A 25043-nucleotide genomic window follows, 5' to 3' on the forward strand; every position below is an offset into this window, starting at 1 on the left:
CAAATTCAAACTGACTTTGCTGCATTTCTCTGCTGTACCTGGAGGGGTCTTAGGAATTGAACAACCATATTGAACCATTTTGACATTTTTGGTGCTGAAATGTGCATGTAGACAAATTCTGGGAGACACTGTGCAATGTGAAAAATGGTGACTTGTGCATTTTACACTTGTGCATAATTTTAACACAACCAGAGCTGTTAAGAAGCAAACCCTCACAGCTTTATTTGTCTGACTACAAGTTCCAAACTACATCTGCAAACACAGAGTGCATGGATCATGAAAGAAACCTAAAATGCATGACATGATGGCTGACACAATCTCTGGACAGTCCAGCAGCAGGTCGCTGCACTGTGTGACTGTGGCATGGAATGAACCCACTTTCTGTGTCAGATACTGGAAAAAGGCTTGTATGAGTTATGATTCATTTCATTCAGATTATATGCAGATAGATACTGTATGTTCAAAATTACAACCCAGTGTACACATGCTCACACAGAAACATTTTAGGCACACAAACAAAGAAAATAGTCGTCTGTTGGAGGAAGAGACTCCTCTTGCTTGAAGAAATGAAGAGGTGAAGGTTCAGATTGTAATGTTCAGTTAAGTTAGACAGTGCTGAATGTTCCAGAGGTTAATGGGAGAAAGCACCCTCTAGCCATATAAATAGTCTGTTGTGTATTTGGATCCTTTAGTCCACTTTGACCACACTGTAGATCTTGGTGACAAACCAGAAACAGGCAAAGAAGCCGATTGAACCTGTGGACAGACAAAACACCTTTACTTAGAGCTACATTAGTCACTCACTGCACAACATCAAGGTGAAATACTGTACATACACGGTTCTGTTTTAGTTCCACTCCCACAGTTACACAGAAATGGATGTAGATGCCTTTAAACATCTGTTTGCATATGCACACTGCACACTTTCGCTCAGCACCAAACAGTAGACGGAGAAATTTAGAGACAAGCTGGTGAGCGGAGCATTTAGCAGCTAAAGAGACAGATATTTTCCACAGGAGATGGTGGAGACCAAACAAGAGCTAAAGGTAGAGTGAATATTGGACTTGGGTTCGATGGCAGTGTTAAGTTGATTTTCTTAATTACAAGCAAAAACCTCTAAGGCTGAAAAATGAAGCAGTGCTAAAGGCCAAAAACTGCAGTTCATCAAATGGCCACTTGAGGCTGGCTCTAAAACAGAATCACTGCCCATAGATAGCAATATTAAAATGCCCCAACTGTACAGCAAAAGTAAGCATGCTTACAGCCGAGTACAAAAAACAGTTTCGTTCTCTATAGCGGATTACAACATTAATGACGACTGTACATGGGGGGACTTTTTATATCACTCATCCATTTACATTTTATTAAAGGACAACTTCGGTATTTTTCAACCTGGGCTCTATTTCCCCATGTGTATGTGTGCGTATGATTCAACACTGACTGACAGCTGACTCCACTCATTCACGCTCACCACTGCCCCAGGGCTGCTACAATATGCTATCTACAGAGATAGCACTGGCGATCTGAACCGGTCAGTGGCGAAAAAAACACTTTTATACGGACGCATTTGCCCCCATTACCGTTTTAACTCGTTTCGTGCCTCAATACTGAACCAATTTTAGAACGAGTGGTACCCATGAATCATACGCACACATACACATGGGGAAATAGAGCCCAGGTTGAAAAATACCGAAGTCCTTTAAGGCTTAAAGTAATGTTGATCTAAAAACAGGGCTGGTTGCCATCTGCAAGGCGATACCACAGCCTGTGTGTCTGATTTATCCCTCACTCCTCCACAGCTCCACCCTCTTATCCAAATATGGTCATGGTAGCTACATACATTATTTCATACAGTCTGTATGAACGCCACTCACTCTTAACCGGCAACTATTTACCAGCATGTTCACCATATTAATTTCAGGGTATCAATATGTAACTGCTCTGCCGACAATGTTTGATGGACCATGCTTTAGGCTAAAAATGATTTAAGTCTGCAGATAAAATAGATCTGATACCCTCTGCCCTCAGAAACTTTTATATTGTGATATATCATCAATAAATCAAGAACATTGACTAATCATCTAAAAATGCCATAAATAATAATAATAATAATAGTCAAATTTAAATTCCTCTATCCTTGATGGCAAAAGTTTCCACAATCTAAACTGAGATCCTACCTTTGACCTTCAAAAATAATCAATTTTGTAGATGTGTGCATGAGAAAGATGATGACCATAGCAATCCCAATGGAAAAATGCATCAACCCTTATCTCATACCTACCAGTGAATAAGAAAAAGATGAGGGCCATGATCATGGTGTATCCAAAGTACAAGATGGTGCTAGCCAGTCCAGTGATTTGCAGCTTAGAGAAAAAGTAATGAATGGCATACACCAGGAAATAAACAGCAGTGAAGCCGCTGGTCAGGAAGGAACGCCACTGCCAATGGTAGTCCTGTGAAAAGAAGAAAGGCAAAGTTTTGTAGATTGAGGCCCTGACTGAAGGGTTTAAAAGAGCTATTGTGGAGTCCACAGTCATGCTGTTAAACACCTGCAAACCTATAGAACAAGTATTTCCTGCTGCAATGGTATAATCTGTCGTAACAGTACTTTTATACACAGTACAGGTCAATTATAAAATTAATTGCTGATGTTCCCTGAAACAAAAAGCTGATCATTTTAGAGGAGCTGTATGTGACGTTCAGAGCATTAATACAGCAGCAAACCACTATTTGTTATGTAAAGATACAGTGGAGTGAGAGTCAAGCTCCCGCTGTGTCTGTTGTAATCCAAGCTTCTCTGGGGTTTGTTTTGGTAAGTTTGTGTGGTAAGGCCTTGTGTGCATGTTAGTGAATGTGTGTGTCCCACTGGCTAGCTTATCACTACGGTTCCACTGGACAGTGTCATCCCAGAAGCTTAGCGCACACCCTCCTTTTTATCCTTGGTAATGCCGTTAGCTCTGTCAGCACTGTTGTCGTTGTTAGCACTCTTTATTGAGATAGCACCACTAGCTGCTAGCCACTGGCTGAGCCACACTCCATGTTGAGAACCGTGTGCAGACTCAGAATCATAGATATGTTGTGAATGTGGCATATGGCTTCTTTAAGGTACTGAATTGACCATGCTGTTCACCTCAGCACATAAGTGGAAGTAGCAGAGCAGGATGGTGGCCTCAGAGCAGGTGATAACCAGGATAATGAAGACAAGGAAGAGGAAGCCAAACATGTAGTACATCTGATGGGACCTGGGGAACAGGCAGAGACATGTGATTGTTTGTTTGTTTGTTTGAAGGTTTTATTTCGAACATGTTAAGTAACAAAAGGAAGAAAAAATAAATAAATAATTAAATTAAACAAATTTAAGGACACAAGATAGATTAAATGCATCACTGGATGGATTGCATGTTATTGTCAGTCTGCTACCATATTTCCAGTAATACAAAAATACAGCTAATTAAGATATCCCTCCCTTTTACTCAACTTGGTCAAATTGTATCTGCCAAAATAGTTATAAACAAAAAGATATATGCAGTATGGCCCATTATAATCAAAACAACAAGTATGGACAGACACTCGAGGAGAACAGTACAAAACAAATGAGCCCCACCATCATTTAAAGACTCCCCACAGCTCTGACTGAGTAGGGCTGAGCTGATTCTCAGCTTTCCATATTTAAATTAGTTGCAAAAACTGAGCTTGCAAGATGTATTCTGACTTCTATAAATTACTGCTTAGTCTTCATTCTTACCAGATGGAGTTTAATATGAAGAACAGCTGAATAAATATACATCCAAAGGGCAGAATTCCTCCCATGATGATACCAGGAAGAGGCTTTGTGTAGAATGACTGCTCTGGGACTTGACGAGGGATCTGATTGGTCCGTACTGGGTGCTCAATACCCTTTAACAATCAGTCACAGCAGGGAGACAGAGAGAATCAAACACAATATTCAGATAGGCACACCCTGAAATACTATCTCATAAACATAATTTTAAAATGACACATATATTAAGTTTTATAATCTTAACCACATTGGTTTACTTAATTTAGTTGAGAGGGGAGGAAGAACTGAATCCATCATGATGACACTGAAAGTAACACAGACAGTGACTATGTTTAAATGCACACTGTTATTCCAATATTATTCTGAATATGATACAGGTCATTTCACAGCTTACTCCATTTGTATATTCCAGCTTTTTCTGAATGTAGCATTTTCTGATTAAGACATGTAAGATTTGCTCATATTATTTAAGTTTTAGGAGCATTGGACATGGACCTGTGTTCAGTATTCAAATTATTTGTCTCAGTGGGCTTTTTACTGCAGTTTGAGACACATGGCTTCTTCTGTTGTTCATAGCACTGCACTGTCAGACTCTGGGTAGAGACAGAGCAGCAAAACGTTGGGCGTGTTGAAAGTGAAAAGTGAACTTTCATTCTGCTGGGTCTAAAAGTTTGCATTCACTCTCAGCAGTTGCTCCTCTCATCCATCAAGCTGATCTATAAGCTCGGATCAGATCAACAGACAAATTATCCACCCTGCCAGTCACAAACTGCTGCTGAGGAAAGAAAGAAGTCATGGAGAGTTCTGCCTGCGTTACATTCATGGACCCACAAAAACCTCCAAATTTAGAGATGGGACACAGAATGAAACAAAGGGACTAAAAGGCATTAAAAAAAAAAAAAAAAACAGTTGCTCTTCTGTTCCTCCCACCCCGACCTGTGTTGTCGACAACAGCCACACATACACCCTAATCCTGTGGAAACACTGGCATGCAAATATAGTCAGTGCCTGACCAAGCTACAGACTCTTCTAGCAATTTACTTAGAAATGGTGGTGTATTGTATTTTTTCCACAGTTGGTTATTTTTAAACTTGAGTACTTAATGTACATAACTGTATGACACTGTGACAACACACATTTTCTGCAAGTCACTGGCATGACATGTATACCAACAATTACAGACTGTGTAAGGTATGAATAGATGTACGTTTATTTTTACTTACTGCTTTCTTGAAGCCAAAGTATGCTCCTATAAAGGTAAGAGGCACTGAGATACAGAACCAAAGAGCCAATATGGCTACCAGGGTCCCAAATGGCATCGCTGCTGAAGAGCCTTCACCCCACAGGATCAAGTTCATCACAAAGAAATCTGCAAATACCACCCTGAGCAGAGACAGAAAGGATGTTAGATGAAGGAGTTAATGAGAGAGAGAGTGGTGGCGTCTTTCTCATGCAGTAAACTTCTACTCTGGCACTGTGTCCATTATAATGTTTGATGTCCAAGCCAGCCTTAACAGTCTTACCCAGGACAGAGGAAGGCTGTCAGCAGAACGTTGGTCTTCCACTTCTCTCCTCCAAAAGCTGACATTTAACCAAACACAAAGAGAAAGGAGAAAAGGATTTGTATACATCTAATCAAACTGGATATCCAACATAAAACACTTCCCTGTATCTTGGTCACTTACATTTGTAGAGACGAGCAGCCACATATCCAGCAGGAGTTCCCAGAAGAACCCAGAGAACAACAGCACATGTCATCAAAGCCCCGCGGTTCGCCGGAGAGAGGAACCCAAGACAGGCAAAGACTGGAGAGGGGGGAGATCGTATTATTACATTTCATATATTTGAAGTTAGGTTAAGTAAGTCAGTTAGAGAGTCCCTCTGACAATGACTACATTAGACTACAACCAATATTTATATGAGGGTTAAAAAATCTGTTACACAAAAATCTGTTTAAATATTAGCTGATACTGGTTTATTGGGCAGAGCAAGACGAAGTTGGACAAAACACAACAGAACACAAAACACAGCATTTCACAAAATGGAAAAGGTTGAGACAACAATTCTTGATGATGGGAGAGAAGCAAAGTCAATTCAGAGTTTTATCAAGACTGTAAAGCAATATTTTACTGAATGAAACGCCCACAGATGGGCTGACTGGCCATGGATGTATCGTGGAATACTACAGGCCCAAATGTTTATGTCTTTGTCTTTATAGAGTTACGAAGTGGGAGGAGCTATTTTGTATTCCTGGTTCCTAAAGTAACAGTTCTATTCCTTTTTCCCATAGACGATATTACGTGACTCAAAGTTGGATTACTTCTAAAGCTTAAATCAGTATTAAACTTTCCTGGATGAACTGTCAGTCAATAAGATCAAGATGGCCAGTAAGCTCATCCATGAGGGTTTCCTTCAAGTATTGCTGACAAATCTTGATTAAACTCTGAATTGACTTGAGGTCTGTCCAGTTATTCTTTCATGAATTTTTGTCCCTGCCTTTTCTGTTTCTGAAATGTTATGTTTTCTGAAATGTGGTGATTTCAAAAATGCTGTATTTTCTTAAATGTTATTTTCTAAAATGTTGTGTTTTCTGAAAAGATGTGTTTTCAGTTTTATCAATTTATGTTTTCGAATATGTTATTGTGTTTTTTCAAAAATATTGAGGTGTTGTTGAGTTTTGTGAAGTATCAGGTCATATTGTGATGTTGGCATACTGCATGGAATGCAATGTCGCACCGGTGAACTGAGTTATATTCTTTGCCTGCACTGGTTTGGTGTCTTTGGTGACTTGCTTTATTTGGTGAAAACAAACCCCTATAAATCTCCCTAAAATCATACAAAGAACTGTTTCCACTTTTATATGATATAGATATATGATGATTTGTCTTCTCCTTTGTGTTATTATGTTCTTGTGGTTTGTGATTTACATTACAGATCTTTTGCTGATGGAGTTGTGAACATGCCAGAGGATCAGCTGTGCTTTGGTTTTATGGTCACACCTGAAGGAAATGCAATAGCATTACATTTGCGCAGTGTCTAGTGCAAAGTTGTCTGTATGAGTGGTTCTCAAGAAGACTGCAAGCAGGTATAAGAACAGGTATGTTTTGAGCGGGCACTGTGCTAGCATAACTGATACAAATAATGTACAAGATCTGTTATTGCTGAGAGAGCACAACATAAGTGCTTCTTGAGTTGTTCTAAGGAGAGAAAGGCAAGTAAATAAGATGTTTGTGCAATTTTACACTCTTTTTAGTCGGGAAAGGCAAGGAGTCAGGGAACATTAATTATTGAGTGGATGTGACAGGTATAAAGAGTGGATAGAGAAAAAAAAGCTCATGACATGTCAAAAGCAACAAACTTATCTATCTGGCACTGCCGCTATAGGATGGCACTAGTTTGCATCTATGACTAATTCTACACAACAATCTTAAAGAAAACTAAGATAAAACATACGTACAAAGGGTGACAAAGGTCATAATGAAGATCTGGGTTCCAGAGCCAAGGAAAACAGACAGCAGCATTCCCTTCCTGGGAGGTCGGAAAACATCTCCATGGACCAACTTCCACCCAAATTCCTCCTGAGCATCCTCCTAAGAACAAGACAGATGAGCAGATATGATGAGAACAAAACAGCTGGACCACTAATGTCTAGCAGACATTGTGTCATGTTCCAGTAGTTCCATGACTGCCTTACAATATTATTATTTTTCATGTGATAGAAAGTATTAAGTTGGTTGTGTAACCAAAAACTTATTGACAAATTTTTAGAATACAGCTCCAATTCAGCTCAGAACTGCTGCTTTGAACCACACAGACAGATACTCACCACAGAGTCCATCTGATTGTATCTGGCGATATCTTTATGCAGAGTCCTCAGCATGATCATGGCGACCATTCCAGACAAGAACAACACAATCACCAATGAGTTCATAATGCTGGGGATTAAAAAAAACCCAGCAAAATCAAATTAGTTATCACTTTTAAATGGCTATAGTAATGAAAAAATGCAGACATTGTTCTAAATGTCTGTACTTATCTATCATTATTCATGCACATAGCATGTCCACGTAACATTTGGTGTATGAAATGTCTGTATCGTTACTGGGCTGCATTTTTATAAAACAAATCTGTCAACCACATCCATGTGCCATCTAACTGTTGCACAATGGATTACAGCCACCAGGTAGAATAATGCGCTATCGATTCACCTTACAATCAAATCCTCACCTCAAACAAACAAACAGCTCTGTCTCTCTCACATGCAGCGCAAAGCTATATTGCACAGGTCCTACTGCAGTAATTTCATTCATTGTACAGAATGATTTTTGCCTAGCATGTGCAACATGTAGGCCTACGTCACACTACACAGCCCCGAATACACTGATTAACAGACTAAATTAAAGTAGAGAATCAGCACTGTGTCTTCCTCCATGTCGCAGGAGAACCTGTAAGTGAGTGAGGGGGGGTTGCATGGAGAGTGTGAGAGAGAAGATGTGCTAACAGCGGCACATTTTACAGAGGACATGGATTATTTAAGCCATAATCAAACTATATTGATACAAACAGTATTGTCTCATCCTATATCTTTTTTTTTTTTTTTTTTAAAGATTTTTTTGGGGGGGCATTTTTTGCCTTTAATGGACAGGACAGTTAAGTGTGAAGGTGGGCGAGAGAGGGGGGGATGACATGCAGCAAAGGGCCACAGGCTGGACTCGAACCCGGGCTGCTGCGGCAACAGCCTTGTACATGGGGCGCCTGCTCTACCACTAAGCCACCGACGCCCCGTCTTATTCTATATCTTGAAAATATATTGATATACCTCAAAAACTTCATATAATGCCCAGCCCTAATTTTTTTTCCTGTGAATCTTTAAGTGTAATCTGATTACTGCTTAAATAACTACTGTTGTTAATAAACTTTCAAACATCACTGTCTCACAAACACAATATTTTTTGAAAAAAAAACAATAAAAAAATCATTCATTATACGTGAGCAGCAAATTCTGGCCCAAAATTATTGTCAAATCAATGTATGCTTGTGTGTGTGTGTGTGTGTGTGTGTCTTACCTGAACCACTGGATGTTGGTGTGAGGCATTGACTCCAGGATGTAGTCCCACCTAGATGCCCAGCGAATATTCTTGTCTTCCTAAACACACAGACACACATACACACACCTCTCTGTTTATGCAGTTATATTGCTTTATAAGCTGCTGATCTAATCAATAATGTTACGCTGCTGCTTGTGCCTAAATGTACACACCATCTCTCTTAATGTGGAGTCGAACAGCAGCTCTGCTCTGGTCTCTGCTATGTTCACATATTAGAAAATGACATTAATATTTTCTCTTATTCATTATGTATTATTTCACCCACCCACAACTCATCCACACATCCCTGTGTGTTTAACAAGCAGAGTGTACAGACACTGGGATGAGGAAAAAAATTGATATAACATAGTATCGCAATATATTTGCGTGGCGACATCAGTTCATCACACGGTGCCAAATATCGTTTGTTTTTATTTAAACTATTAATGTCACAAATACATATTAAGCTTTAGGTAGCCAACAAGAATAATATAATAAATTGCCTTTTTAGTCCACTAGATACATTTTGGTGCTGCTGCAAAATGGCTGAAGTGAAAAGAACAGATCAAAAACTTTATTTTATTAGATAAAACAGACGTTGACTAAGTTTTCCTTTGGGGACATAATGAACAGGTGAAAAAAGGTAATTGCAATTATCACAATATATTTTATCACAATACTCAGCATATTGCAACATTATAATATCATATTGTGGATTCTCCTGTGATTCCCACACCTAGTACGCACATTGTGAACCTGTAGGCACATCTAACGATCTAAATAATGTGCCCTTTAAATAGCAAGAAAATAATAGCATACGCCAACAATGCACCTGACCAAACCTCATTTTAAGACCTATTCGCCAATGGGCACACAATTAGGCGCAAGTACTTAAGCAATGTGGGTGCTGGCTGTGAAAATGACAATTATGTCAGTCTGCAGATAGCAATGCACTGCGCTGTGTGCCAGGTGTAAGGTATGGCTCTTAGTTGGGAATCCAAAAAAAACAAACATTTTTTTCACTACGCTGTTCTTTATATTTTACATGTGAAAAGTCTTAATCCAGCATAACTACATGAGTTGGATCAGGTTTTTCACTTCTTCCAATTCCCAGGATCAGTCCATTTTCAGTTTCTAGCCCAGGTCTTCTTTAGAGGCTCACAAAACATTGATACAGGATTAGCCACACAGTGATGATACGATAGTACTAACCAGAAATTTCACAGAGTAGGTGTATGGGATCTTGAACACTCCTGCGTGTGAGCTTTTCAGGAACTTTGGCCCTCCAGAGCAATCAGGGCTTTCGTCATTAGGGTTTTCAAAGCTGGACAGAGAGAGAGAGAGAGACAAAGGAAACTGATTAAAGTAGTAGAGTCCACCAGTTATCTTATTTACATATTGAGAACCAATCACAGTGCAGGCAGAATCTCTTCAAGAACACGAATTGATACCACACTATTCTACTAGTTTGGATGATTATCATACCAATGGACAGCATTGTCTGTGAAAACATGGATGCTTCACACACACATCTTCCCCCAACAGCACAGAAAATCGATACAATCAGCACAGTTTCAAGGTGGGCACCTAAGATTAGTGTCACAAATTCAGTATCTGACCAAATGTCTCCCCTTATGGCGTTACGTTATGGCTAGAAAAGTGTTTTCACATGAGATTATGACTTTACAGTGAAGTTGACCTTTGACCTTTTGGATATAAAATGTTATCACTTCAACATTTTATCCTAAAAGACATGTACAAGGCTGTTGCCGCAGCGGCCCGGATTTGACTCCAGCCTGTGGCCCTTTGCTGTATGTCATTCCCTATCTCTCTCTCTCCCCCTTTCACACTTAGCTGTCCTATCAATTAAAGGCAAAAATGCCTCAAAAATATCTTTAAAAGACATTAGTTTAAGAATTCCATCAACCACCAAATCCTAATCAGTTCATTCCTTAGTCCAAGTGTACGTTTGTGTTAAATTTAGGGAAATTTCCTCAATGCTGTATAGAGGTATCATGAAATTCACAAAATGAGATGGAGACTGATGCAAGGTTACAGTCAGTATGTTTACATGCACACAGTAGTCAAGCTAAGCTCATAGCTCGGCTAATCAGTCAAGTCAGACTTCTCGTCTTGTCTGAATATACATCCAGAAGACAAAGTCGAATTTCTGACCTACTGTAGTAAGTCTGACTCCGCCTCGATAGGCGGCGCTGTGTCCTTTTTAATATAGTGCGTACGGAACTAGTTCCGGTTCTTGTTCAGAATCTTTTTTAAATAAATCTGCGTTTCACGTTTTTCCTTCCATCCATAATCTTCAAAATGTTTAGCTCCTTTTGCTGTCAGAGTATGAATGTAGTTTCCTCGTCCATCTAGAAGTGCATCTTCTGCTTCTCGGTCGCCATGGTGTTTGTTTGTTTGTTTGTTTGTTTTTCCGGGAGTTACTGCACTGCTGCTACGTCATCTCCTTCTTCTTCTGGGTGAAAGCCTGCAAAAGAAAAAGTGGTGCATGCGCAGAAGTGGATACATGCAGCAATAGCTCGATTTTCAATCGAATTATCTAGATGTGTTAGTCGAGCCATGGATAGTCCAATTTCAGTCAAGCTGTTTACATGCATTTAAAAGTCCGGTTTCAGTCGGACTAAACCAATAATTCGATTTTCTCAAGCTGCATGTAAACGTACTGACTGACATTTGACCAGCAAATTGAATTTAGTTCATCCTTGTCTCAAAGTGGATGTTTGTGCCAAATTCATAGAAATTCTCTCAAAGTGCTCTTAAACACTAACATGTTCACAAAATGAGATGGATGCAAGGTCACAGTGACCTTGACTTTGACCTCCAAAATCTAATCACTTCATACTTGAGTCCAGGGGAACATATGTGCCAAATTTGAAAAAAATTCCCTCAAGGCATTCTTGAGATATTGCATTTATGAGAATGAGGCAGATGAGGTCACAACAATCTTGACCTTTAGCCTATGAACCCCAAAATGTAGTCACCTCTTCTTTGAGTCCAAGTGAACATTTGTGCCAATTTTGAAGAACTTTCCTCAAGGTATTATTGATTTGCATTCATGAGAAGGGGACAGAGGGTCGGATGGACAAAGGAACAACCCGAAACCATTGTGGGCATTGCTATCGTCGGGCAGAGGTGTAAAAATAAACCCCAAACAATATACTAAGCTAAAATACTGGCACTGCATTTTGACTAGAGCAAATCAAATCAATTTGTCACATATACAGTAATACACAGCACAAGGTGTTGTGAAATTCTTCAGTGCGTAGCTCCAGGACACATCTAATAAACAAGTTTTAAAAAAAATGAAACACTGAAACAATATCATCAGTACGAGTTTCAGAAAAATGGAACAAAACAAGTGCATAACAATATGCATTATAATGGTGGCATCAGTATGACAGGAATGTGTGGCAGTTGATGAATAATAAATTAACTTACTTAATGTAAAGTCACTGATTCAGTGCAGCTCCCTATCACAGAAAGCTCCATATTAGCTAAACTCTAGTTGTAATTTATTACCTTTTGGGTTCAATCTTGGCAGCAACCAATCGTGCTCCCAGCTGTTCATGCTCAACGATGTGGTAATAGATGTCGATGTCCACATGGTTAAAGATGTAAAAAGCATCCTTTTCATTAAAGTTAGACTGGAAAACAAAACCAAGACACAGAGGTTCAAAGCACTGACAGGGGAATAATGTAATTTTACAGTTATATCCATGTGTAGAATATGAATAGTTCTGACTCACAGACAGGTGCTTGTATCAAAAAAAGATTGTGGCAGACAGTGATGCATGCTGCTGACCCTGCTTTTAACCTCCAGCAAATCTGACACAGACACTGAATTTCCTTCGGGATTAACTTGGTTTCTAAAAAGCTGAACTTTGGTATCGGCCAATATTCCCCTTGTTGACTGCCAACAGCCTATCTGCAAATAAGGTGACAGTCACTCAACATACAACATCTGCATCGGCTATCAGCAAAATTGTTATTTTAACCAGGTATCATTATCGGTATTGGCCCAGACTTTCAAAATTGGCACATCCCTAACAAAAACGTATGCCATGTAAATAGTTTGACAGATACTACACTCACATCAAAATTCTATGCATACTGGCCTTAAAACACCAGTGGTATAGTAGTCAGTGGCTGCCAACAGTGTCAACATCTCACTGATGTTGATGTATCAGAGCTCACTGATCATTTCTATAAGGAATTGAATTTCATGACTTACTGGCCTTTCATGAGTATGCTTGAATGATGAAAAATTTGACTTTACTGTTAAAGAGAACTTGCGTCCATGTGTGACTCACTCACATTGACAACGCAGGCATCTTTAGGTCGACCTCCTTCTGTGACGTAACAGCCGATAGGGAAACCAGGATTACAGAACTTCTGTCCATCTTCGACATCATAACACCAGGTGACTGGCATGTTATCCACAATCCTACACACACGTGCACACACACGCACACAAACCAAAAGCCTGTGAATTTCACTAATGTCCACAGTGTACAATTACAACAGCACAGCTATTTATTTTCAACAAAATGAAGGCACTGTTTTAAATGGTAAGCAGTGTCTAATTTGGCTAAAATTAGATCTAATCTAAAGCATTAGATCATTCTTTGTTTAACCAGAAACACTCTGAAACCGCCATCGACAAACCCACCAGACTCTGTTTTAATAAACAATAAGTTTAGCATGTATAGAGCCATTCAATTTCCACATCTAACTGAGTAAATTAAGGATTTATTTCAACCAAGTTGGTGACAAACCTACTGTCCAGTGGGTTTGACGATAGTAATTTTGGAGCTTGTCAAACAAAAAAGACTGTGCTCTTTAACAAAAAGGTGTTTCTATGCAGGGATTCTTTCAATACTCTTAATAGACACTCATAACAATCTGAGCCTGTGAGTGGCAAAAAGAAGCACTTTTAAGGGGCGTAAAGGGACAATGCAAACGTGCTGGAAGTGTTAACAATGCAGCCTTGTAAATGCTTTAAATGTATAAAAACTTGTGAACCCTCTTATTAGGGGACGGGCAGCCTAAGCTGCCAGGACCCTTTTGTTTTGCTGCATGTTGTTGTTGTTGTTGTTGTTCTTCTTCTTCCAAGTAAATCATACTTCCCATGCGTGAAAAAACACCAAACTTTGCACAAAGGTCCAGTCCCATGCCAGATTGCCTCAGCTGCAAAAACAGGCCAATAATCCTGATGGTGGCGCTACAGCAAGCCTCTAAAGTTCAAAATTTTGAAAATTCACAACAAATCAACCATATGTGCTACAGATTTGCAACCTTCACCAAAATGTAGCCCCAATACTGAAGAAACTTTTGTACATTTAAACCTATTGCAAATTATGAAGTTCATCACTCTGTTTTTTTCAAAAACTGTAAAAGTTATTAAACCTATCTCCTCCAACAATTTTTTCTCAATTGACACCAAACTTGCTACAGAGCATCTTCAGACTGTCCTACACAAACGATCCACACAGATTTTTGATTTATCGAAAATTGAGCCTACAGTGCATCAAAATGTTTGACTGTAAACAGTATTGTAAACATATACTTGCAAATTCTTGCTAAATACATTTTCAATGTTCATTAAAAAAATGACAATTTTGGAGTCATGGTAGATGATGTTTGGAGAATATCAGAATTTTATCTCAAAAACTGAATTTTTTATAGCATTTTGAATTTCGCTCTATGCGAACAATTGCAGTCAATGCAAAAATGGCATTTTTAAACATCAGTTTTTCACTTATGGAGCCAATAAATCATTGTTAAAAACAAATTACCAACATCTCCATGCTGTGTAGATGCAATTTGTGTATTTTTGGATTTTTGTCTTAATAACTGAATTTTTGACAGCCGTTTGAAATCTGCCTTTACACACTAACAGCTGCTGTCTTGCACACAGGTGACTGGCTTCGCTTCAATTTGTGAAGCTACATGTGACATTTCTGTTTGGGAGTTTCCATATGAGAAATTTACCCAAACTTTTCATAAAGGTCCAGTCTAGGCTTGTGCCGATTTCTGGTTTAACCGGTTCTGTCCGGTTTAAGAGGTCCATCCGGTTTAATTCATGTCAACCGGATAAACCAGGGGGGCTTTTCACATCATCAGCATGTCAAGGGACAACATGCATTATGACAAGTTAATAAGGTTTATGTATGTTTTTAAATGCAGTGGAGGAGCGTACAAGTGTTTTGTTTCGTTTGTCTCAGAGGCTCCGCAGACTGCGGACTCAGCAGCTCCCCTCAGCTGTCTGCTGCTGAGAAGTGTCCTTCTGCTTCTTCTTCTTCTTCTTGTGTAACACTGTTTGTATTGGCGGTCAATACAGCATCATCGCCACCTAGTGGATTGGAAGCACATTACACCTACAATAGGCTTTTATTGGGAAAAATAGTGCAAATGCGACCCCCGGTGGTAAAATAAGGTATATAATTCGATATATCGGTTCGGTTAGATATTTGGCTTTAAATCAAACCGGTTGGAAAATTTTCAAACCGGCACAAGCCTAGTCCAGTCCCATGCCAGATGTCCTCAACTGGGATCACAAGACAATAGTCCTGATGGTGGCGCTACAGCAAGCCTCTAAATTTCAAAACTTTGAAAATTCATAACAAATCAACCATATGTGCTACAGCTTTGGAACTTTCACTTTGAAATTTGCTTTTCCATGGCATGGAGGGCTACTGTCTGGCACCCTGATGCTTGGCTTAGTCAATTTGTGAAGCCACACATGAACTGTCACTTGCCAATTAGCTGAGTGAGATAGAAGACGGACCTCAGTCTCAGAAGTCTTGAGTTCAAGCCTCAGCTAAGGCAGAATGGACATTCTAATGTGAAAGTCCTATGTTCAGGCATCATGCTATGTGGATTAGAGACTACCAAGGTTAAAATAATTATGATCCAGGCAGTTTTGCAGAGAGACAAATACTCTTTATCAACACTTTTCCCTGTTATCCCTTGTCTCTTTTCCCTGTTTATTTGGCTTAGCTATCAGTCAATATGCAGAGTCTGTCCAATAGCTACTTTTACATTTTAAAAAATGTTTTCATCTTTGTCACCATGGATAATGTTTAGTTTTAAGCTAGATCAGGCCAGTTTGTTCATAATTGCTAGCAGTTAATGTTACTTACTTTCTTGTTCTTGAGTTTTTTCTTTCCTTTGTATATTATGAGTCTGATCACTTCAGCCACTCATCCACAATTTGAAGGGCATGCCATAATTATATGATGTAACTTCTATGTTGTGATATGCTTTGTTTTAGTGTGTGTGTTGCTCAGAATTGCCTAATTTTGCCTAAAATTGCCCGGCCCCGACCATTGCTGCACAGCAGCTATAATTGTGGTTGTTGTTGGAATTCTATTGATCGAGCCTGCATCAAATGCTGATATCAAATCTCATTCCACTGAGCATTTCATTCTAGTTTCTTTAAATTATCCAGTGAGCTTTTCATGTAGGCTTTCACTGTTGTGACTTTCTATATTCTTGATGGTTTCTTGATGGAAAATTATTTCAAGCAGCTTAGTTGGAAAAGTTATTGCATACTTTTGGCCCCTGATCTGTTGTCATCTTTGTTCAAATTGTGCGATTTTCAATTCTGGGCTAAAACAGGGACAGCTTTGGCTGCATCTTGCATCTTTCTTGAGCTAGTAGCCTCAATCTACTTTAATCCAGAGGGCTGCGCTGTTGCAGTAAGAGTACCTTGTCTAATGAATTGTTTACCAACTCATACTATGCCCCTTATATTCCCATGACTGTGTCTCATGCTTAACCATGTGATCTGGAACTTATCGTGCAGACTAGCTGATAACACACAAACACAAGAACACTACACATCCATTACTAATCCCTTTGGTTGTTTACATTCCATTTCTGACACTGAATGCTTGTTAGTTCTGCAGACAACTGAGCCAATTCGCACTTCCTGTGAACATTTTCACTTGCTCCGAAACTGTAATTGTTGCCTCCCTGAGAGTTGGGAGAATATTTGCATTGTTTTGGGCTTTGCATAAAATAATGTTGACTTTCAAACTTAAGCTGCTCCACATAAAGTGACTTTGAAGCCCAATGTAGTATTGCTTCCTCCCAGGTAACATGACTACACACAATTCTATATGTATATATTCAAGTTTTTGGTGTGACTATGTCCATACAAACAGGCTGTACCCAGATCTTCTCTGACGTCAGATTTTTCTTTTGTAATTAAAATATATTAATATAAAAACAACTGAGGCTCAGTGAGTTTGTTTAATTACTCATCTAAGTGAAGATCGACTAGACGTACAAGTTTTCCACATCACACTGAGCATCTGATTGCATTTTCTTTCACTTAATATGTCAGTGAATCATACATACCAGTGATGCTGGTAGTTGAGTAACATGGCTTTCTTGAGGAAGTTCAGTTTGGCTTTGTCTGATGGGTTGTTGGTGTCGTAGGTTCTGGTGCACACCTTCTGACACACCGCAGGTTTCTTAAACTCAAACTGACACACAGGACACAGTTAGTATGTTTGTGCTATGGCACTGTAACAACTGGGTTCATCATTCTCTACTGTACAATGAAGACAACAGTAGTGCCATGTTTATAAGCTTACTAATAATCTACTCATAATGGGAAATAGGCTTGGGCAGTATCATGGTATTACAAAATACAAGGGTATTTAGAAATCTCTATGGTATGATTTTCAATACAGTCAAAAATACAGACGCTCATTTTTCTAATAACCTCATACTGGAGAGGCTGTAATGAGGATGTTTTGCATTTAGTGCACAGCACATGTCACCAGAGGTCATTCTGGTTGAAGAGGCAGCTGAGCTGACTGCAAGTGGTGGGGATAACATATCAAGACTGAAAACAGCTGGCCTGTGTTGTGCCTGCAAAAGCAGAGAGACCGCAGGGGAAACAGCTCATTTTCACATCCAATCTGGAGAATGAAGGGTTAATTGCTGACATTTTGTGAGTTCATTTTGTTTTTTTATGAGAGTTAAAATGGCAAGAAAGCTTGAGCAACATAATGCAGTCACTGATCGATGGGGGGTGCCACACACAAATACTGTCATATACCACATACCCCGGTGAAATTCCACATGGGTATGAAGAGATGCAAAATAGATACTGCCCAAGCCTAATAGGAAACATCATACTCTGTTTGTTAATATAATTATGGCCCAAGCATAATAACAGTTACATTCCCATTTAACCTATTTATTTAGTGGCTCTCTCGACTGTAAACAACTTCATCCAACTCCATCCACAGCATGTGACGCACCCAGCTGCCCAACTGCTTAACACATGCCAGATATGTTTCCGCTCTGTTCCATCTCTTCCACTGGTTCATCTTTTATCAATGCTCTGTGCTCTGTAACAAATCTACTATTGTTATTATGTGCATGTATTTATTTTGAACAGACAGTAGTGCAAGTGTCAAAGACAGACACAATCCTTTTGGTAGGGACTTTGGTGATCTATCTTCACCATAAAAAAAGGCAAAAAAAAATATGGTCAAACTCTGGAGCCCTGGAAATAGTTAACATGACATGTTGGACATGGAAGTCTATTGAATCTTGTACAGGTTTGTCATATAATGCAGGACTAACCACTTTTTCAGATATTACAAATATTTTCTATGTGTAATTTATTTTGATTTCCATGAGAACTGTTTCTGGAACTTATTATTTGACAATGTGACATGTCTCTTTGAAAGTATGCAGACAGTTTTGTGCGGCTCTGCTTCTACTCTGCTTTTTTTCCCTTGAATCTACTTTTCTCTACCTGGCCTAAATATGAGGTTGCATTTGCGAACAACTGCAATTTGTGTCTATTTGTGTTTGCAAACACAGCCACTGAAAGAATTCATTCTAACAGACCCTGCACAGACAATACAATTTCACCTCAACAGTGTGACTGAGTCAGTGTTTCAATGTTTGTTAATGTGAATGCATTTGCGTGAGTGAGAGTTGCTGAAAATGTGTGTTACCTTGTATGGTGAGGGTTCAATCCTCTCTCCAAAAAGAACCTGGCCCAGATTCTCTGAAGGACGTTTCATTGTTTTCTCTGAGCAGAAGTCAAACCTGCACAAACAGGACACAACTGTCCAAAGTGTTTGGGGCAGAATACACAACACTGCACAACACCTCAATTCCCCATTGAATACTGCGAATAGTAACTTGGTATCTCAGCCAACAGTTTCCAGATGATGGAGAGAACTCCGACCAGATAAAAAGAAGACGCTCTCTGCTGAATTCTGTGTGAAATTAGACCCCACTTAATGAAACAAAACAACCACTGCTGCGCCATTGTTCATGGGCTCAAACTTTTAATCATGATTTCATGTTTTCAACACTTTCCAGCAACTGTTATTAAATTAATACCCATTCTGACATCACTATATGATAAGTAGGAATGTTTCACTATCCAATTACCAGTTTAAGAATAGAACAATAATACATATACATGTAACTAAACATACTACAATTTAACATGAAAAACAGATCTGTGTTTGAGTCTGAAATGCTTTCTTTATGTGTGCGTGTGTGTGGTGTTTGGGGTTTTTACATTTTATTTAAGGAAGGGCCAGGGTCTCATTCACATCCAATCATGCAAAATAATGATTTTCATAACCAGAATAAATTATATCTGGTTAACATTAAATCTGGTATGAATAAAAAAAAAAAGTTATCAACTTATTATAGCATGACGGATGCTGTTCTCTGTTGCAGATTTTGTATTAAATGGATAGATTGATTCAATATTTATCCCACAATCAACTTCAGCTTTAAACTGCAACAACAACAATTCTTAGATGAATTTGGTCAATAACAAAGCACAGTGAGGCATGCTGTGCAGTCAGAAAGGGATTAAAAGAAAAAAATCCTTCAAAGAAATAACACAGTGCTACAGTGTTATGCATTGGCACTTACGCAGTATATTCATAAGGAAGAACAGACTCCACTGAATCCAGCCTGTTCACAAACAGCTCAATGACTGACTAGAAGAAAACAAAGCAGAGAGACACATATTAGGAAGACAGCAGGAACGCTCCTATCAGGTTTTCATTTTCTTGTTGTTAGACATTAAATCTTGATTGGTTGGTTTTCATTTTGAAGTCTTTTGGTGATGACACTGAAACGACATTTTAAAACGTCAACAACAGTGTGTCTTTGCCAGAGACAATGATCTGGATACTCCAAATAAGTAAGGAATTGTGTTTGTTTGTCTGTTTTTAATTTGGATAAATAAAAAAAATCATGACAAAGTGCAAGGGATTAAATGCTTTTTCTAGACAATATTCATGCCACAGGCCCCCTGTAAATGCACTGGGTCTCCAAAGAGTTTCATGTGGCACAAAAATTCAAGCTCCTTCTACATTACAAAGGCAGTAGACGCAAAGGAAAACTAAATCATGGAGTATCAGAAAAGATTGAAGATTTAATTGTCTCCCTCTGTTCATTTTATGCCACTATTACAGCATAACCCTAAAGAAGTAAGACTAACGGCATCCCAGCATCCCACGGCTGACAGAAAATGTGTTTGGGATGGACAGATATAATCCCTGGGAGACAAAAAGGATTTTTGTTTCTCTATATGTATGTATAACTACTGCTTGACAAATGACAAACTGGACCAAGCTCTGACTATACTTTTGCACATCTTCTCAAGCTGTCACTATTGTTACTATGACTGGCTGGCTGCTCAGCGTAAGACCTGTGAATAATATGAAGATTCTCAAATATTCCCATGGTACTGGTCCATCTACCCCCTTACTCCCAAACTGCTTACAAATATGTTGAGCTGGTTAAACGTTACACAGACAGAGCACCAAGAGGGCACTGTATCACCTTTATCGACCGAGACTCCAAAATTCTGTTCCAAGTTACTAATGTACTGTGGCTGAATGTAAAGCCTATTGACTTGTATATAATGTGCCTTTAGTTTACTAGTGGAGCTCAATCTAACATGTTAGTAGTTTGTCTTTCAAATTGTGATTGTAGCTATAAGCAAAGTTGGGAATATTTAGTATACAAAATGTGTATTTTCTTATCAGTCTAAGTGGCTTAAACTCAGGCTTGTTATATGAACATTTAGGCTTTGTGCAGGTTTTAAAAAGGACTGGAGGCCAGTGACCATCTCAACTAATAGTCACTGGCATATATGATGGTTACACCATCAGTGCAGTCTATCACTGATGGTGGGTAAACTGTTCAATTTTGGAGGTTGTGCAATAACATGGAGTTCAGTATTTCACAATAAGTACTTTGAAGTGTAAATGAGTTTGCAAATCTTTTTAATAGGTAACACAACTATAAAGCATTTAATTGGGTAGGGTGATAATATAAATGAGACAGGGTGTTAAGGTTTAAGGTTCTTAAAGTTTCTTGTATGAAAACTCAATTAAATAAAGTCTTAAAATATTATAATCCAGTCTGTTTAAATTATTCATTACAGAGCACACAAAGTCTTGATTGGTGACTTTTTATTTTGTACGCACAGGTTATTGTCTTGTACATAGAAGACAATTAACTTGTTTGCGCAAGACAAACAATATCACTTTACAGAAATTTAGCGGGGTCATTCCTGTGTTCCTAGGGTCATATGTCTCTTGATATAAACTAACATTAGAGGGGACTAGTAAGGGCTAGCTTTAGAGTTCAAATTGCAAAAGAATGGAGGTATATGGACATTTTAAATGCAGTCTGAATGGTAAAAATCTGTTCAGCCTGTGGAGACATCATTGTCTAAAAAACTGTCTAGCCCACAAATTTGATCAGTAGGCTATAAGCTGGAGGTGGGTGATTTAATATATCGACCCAGAGAAACGTACACTGAACATTAAACATGTGGAAAATCATAGCTGAGAATATAAAACACTTTGAGGGGTCTCCTTAATGAGTCATCCTAAAGGGATAGTTCGGAATTTTTGAAGTGGGGTTGTATGGGATACTTATCCACAGTCAGTGTTTTCAGTAGATGTCTGTCGGCACACCCCCAGTTTTGAGAAGCAGGCTAGAGTCTGATACGGAAGCTAAGCAATGTACTGCTGTGGATGGGGATCAACATCAAAATGTGTTTTAGCCATCTCAAAAAAATCCACCTTAAAAAATCAGTATCAGGATACTGATGCTATACTAGGAGTATTTTCACCGCTTTACCTTTTCGTCAGAGAGCTCATCCAAAGGGAAAGCCGTGTACAACTTCAGTTCCCCATCTACACTGTTCTCAAAACCTAGGGTTGCCACCTTGGATTTGTGAAAAAAAGGGACACTCGACCAAATGTTTGAGGCGGAGGGCTCGGCCATTATTACCAGTTCAGACTGACCAATGAACATGAAATTCGGACATAGGAGACCAGATTTGCCATCATTTCATGTCCTTCTATGTGCCTGTATTTTATATTAATTTTTATATCAATGAAAAAAACAAATCTGTGTTACTAAATTCTTACATTTTTACATGTATCTCACCATAGCAAGTTGGAAGTTGACATATTCTGCCATATATGAAGAGGGGAGACTCTCTGGAATCTGGCAATATAAGAACCATGATGCTGGGACATTCTGACACTTCACAGCTGTCCAAAACATGTGGTTTGTGCCAGGCGGACATGATTGCCAGTATTTTTTCATTATTGCAAGAAATTCCATTGACTCATTCACAAGTCAAAAATGTGTTTTATCTGAAGGAAACATGCAATATTTAAATCTAAGATAACAGAAAAATAGTCAACCAAGTGCAATGATGTCCTCCAAGATAATATTTGCCACTTTGATTGCAGTAAAAAAAAAAAAAAATTGGGCATTGGGGGGGGCGTGTTCCCCTCAATGTATATGGTGACTACGGCCCTGTCAGCATGCATAATTAGGCTACAGTTGTCTGGGTGCGCAAAGGCTTGTCTTGTCATACAAAGTTTGATGGAGTGTCAACTGGACAATATGGAGATATTTGCATCTTGAAAGCCAGACTACAAATGTGGATAGACAGGGAGAAACACACGCAAGCCTAAGACGTGGTAAGATACGATATTCCTCACTATATGAAGTGACTGATAACAAGATCTGTATAATGGATTGTAAAGAAATTCGTCAGGATTTTATTTGGTAGACAATTAATCTGGATTTATAGCGTGATGGGATGACAGCACAATGATGTGTGGTATCACTGGAAAGGTCTGCTCCTGCGCTTTCATGTGATATGCGTGACATTTCTGTGCGATGCTGCATTCGCGAGTAATCCATGCAATAGTAATGTGTGTGCAAAGCTGTATGAAAGCTCTGTTATACATAATTTTAGTGTAACTTTATCATTTTTTTCGCTGTGAAAACATTCAGAAAGCTACGATTCCGCTGTTTCACGTGATATTCGTGGCTTCTCGCTATGACGCACGGTCGCGGAGAAAAACCATAGAGAAGAACAGGTGTGAATTTGGACGCACTATGCGTCGTTCTTGATGGACTCCTTGGCCTGCTGCTGCTGCATTTTCCCCAAAAAACGGAACAAATTGTGTCCCGGGAGAGATTTTTTTTCCCGGGACAGCTGATGAAAAAAAGAGAACAATTCTGGGAAAACGGGACGGGTGGCAACTCTATCAAAACCACCAGCCTCCATTGACAAAAACAGTAATTTTAACACGCTCACGCGGGACCTGTTGGTCTAAAGCCACTTTGATCAGTTACCCAATTTGTGTTATAGCGGACTTTGCTGAATCTGAACTAACTCGTTCAAACGCTGAAGTCACACAAGAACACAAACAAAATAACTGTTGGAGGCAGTGGTAGACCAGAGGATCCTGTGTTCAGCAATGTTAAACTACTATTTTTGATGGAGTCTGGCTTTGAAGAGAGCGATACCGACTTAATTTTTCCCTACTTTCTGACAGTTAAGTAAAGCAGTGAAACTATTCTCAACAGAGTGTACACATGGACTGATATTGCTTTTCTTAGATGGCTAACATGTTTTGTTGCTGACTCCTATTCACAGCAGTACATTGCTTAGCCTCCATGTCAGACTCCAGCCTCCTTCTCCAAACTGGGGGTGTGCCGACAGACATCTACTGTATGTATAATGTACTGTCTTGAGATAATTATCTCAAAAAAAAAATCAAAAAAAAAAATCAAAAAGACTGAATTATCTCTTTAGGAGAATATTGAGTTGAGGAATATAGGGACCTGAGATCTAAGTATGTTATGCGTATAAGTTGCTAAAAGAACCAATGGTTATAGGTTGCTAAAATATCACCTTTCGGGGCACTAGGGGCTCCGTTATTTGTTATAAGTGTAATGTCCGGACTAACGGAGTTACTCTGAGGTAACGTTAGGGTTATTTATTGCTAGCTATAACGTTACAGCTAGCTGCTATCAAGGTTAGTTATCATAGCCTCTGTTCACGTAGCTGTGCTGTTTGTTTGTTTTGCTAACGTTAGCAAACACACATACATAACAGGCAGCTGTTTATAGAGAACTGACTCACCGACTGCATTCAAATACGCCTTGTCTATTTAATTATTGGGTTCACTCTAAAATGGTTATTGAGTTATCTTTGTTGTAACATCTGGCAGCTACACAGGTGATGTGACATCTTATGTTTACCTTGCAGTCTGGAACTTGGTCTTTTCCGGGCTCACAGAAGCTCACGGGCGCCAGACCCGGGAGGTAGAAGCCGGCCGCTCGAGCCAGCAACGCAGCTCCAAGCAGCCACCGCAACATCTCCACACCGGCCAGTCTTCTGCTCAAAAGGTTAGGCTGTTAACTCGCTCCTCTTGGCAGCTTACACCGCATCTGACATCCACACTGGACAGCCACCAGCATCCGGTTCTGCAGCAGGCAGACACGTCACATGCCGGAAGTCCTGCTAAGTGAAGCGGAGCATTGTGGGATCATGGATCACAACTATTCTTCATCTTAATATAATATAATAAAAATAAAAATAATAATAGCAGCTACAACAGCAGCAAAAACAACAACAACAACAACAATCAATTCTATAATTATAACATTTTAAAATCAATTTAATTCATTTTTGGAATTGATGTAAATGAGATATAGGCCTATGTTTTTCTTCCTCTGACAATGATATTTCTTGTGAAATTTGTGCACAAGAATTAATCTCAGTAATTAATTTTGTTCAGACTGCATTATCCAGAGAATAATGT

At 39.1% G+C, this 25043-nt stretch overlaps 1 protein-coding gene across 1 annotated transcript; it reads right to left on the minus strand.

Annotated features, from left to right (window-relative positions):
• Window positions 1-197: 197 nt before the first annotated feature.
• On the minus strand, window positions 198-24726 carry tm9sf2 (transmembrane 9 superfamily member 2). Its single transcript, XM_033612500.2, has 17 exons — window positions 24481-24726; window positions 19819-19886; window positions 18876-18969; window positions 17254-17381; window positions 13204-13333; window positions 12409-12533; window positions 10081-10192; window positions 8848-8927; window positions 7608-7716; window positions 7239-7371; window positions 5467-5586; window positions 5305-5362; window positions 5005-5164; window positions 3746-3897; window positions 3131-3242; window positions 2282-2453; window positions 198-756 (listed from the first exon to the last, which is right to left on the minus strand). The coding sequence occupies exons 1-17, from the start codon at window positions 24595-24597 to the stop codon at window positions 689-691; spliced, it is 1938 nt and encodes a 645-aa protein (XP_033468391.2). The 5' UTR covers window positions 24598-24726; the 3' UTR covers window positions 198-688.
• Between the last annotated feature and the right edge of the window lie 317 nt (window positions 24727-25043).

The sequence above is a fragment of the Epinephelus lanceolatus genome, chromosome 17 (assembly GCF_041903045.1).
Source record: "Epinephelus lanceolatus isolate andai-2023 chromosome 17, ASM4190304v1, whole genome shotgun sequence".
Taxonomy (NCBI): domain Eukaryota; kingdom Metazoa; phylum Chordata; class Actinopteri; order Perciformes; family Serranidae; genus Epinephelus; species Epinephelus lanceolatus.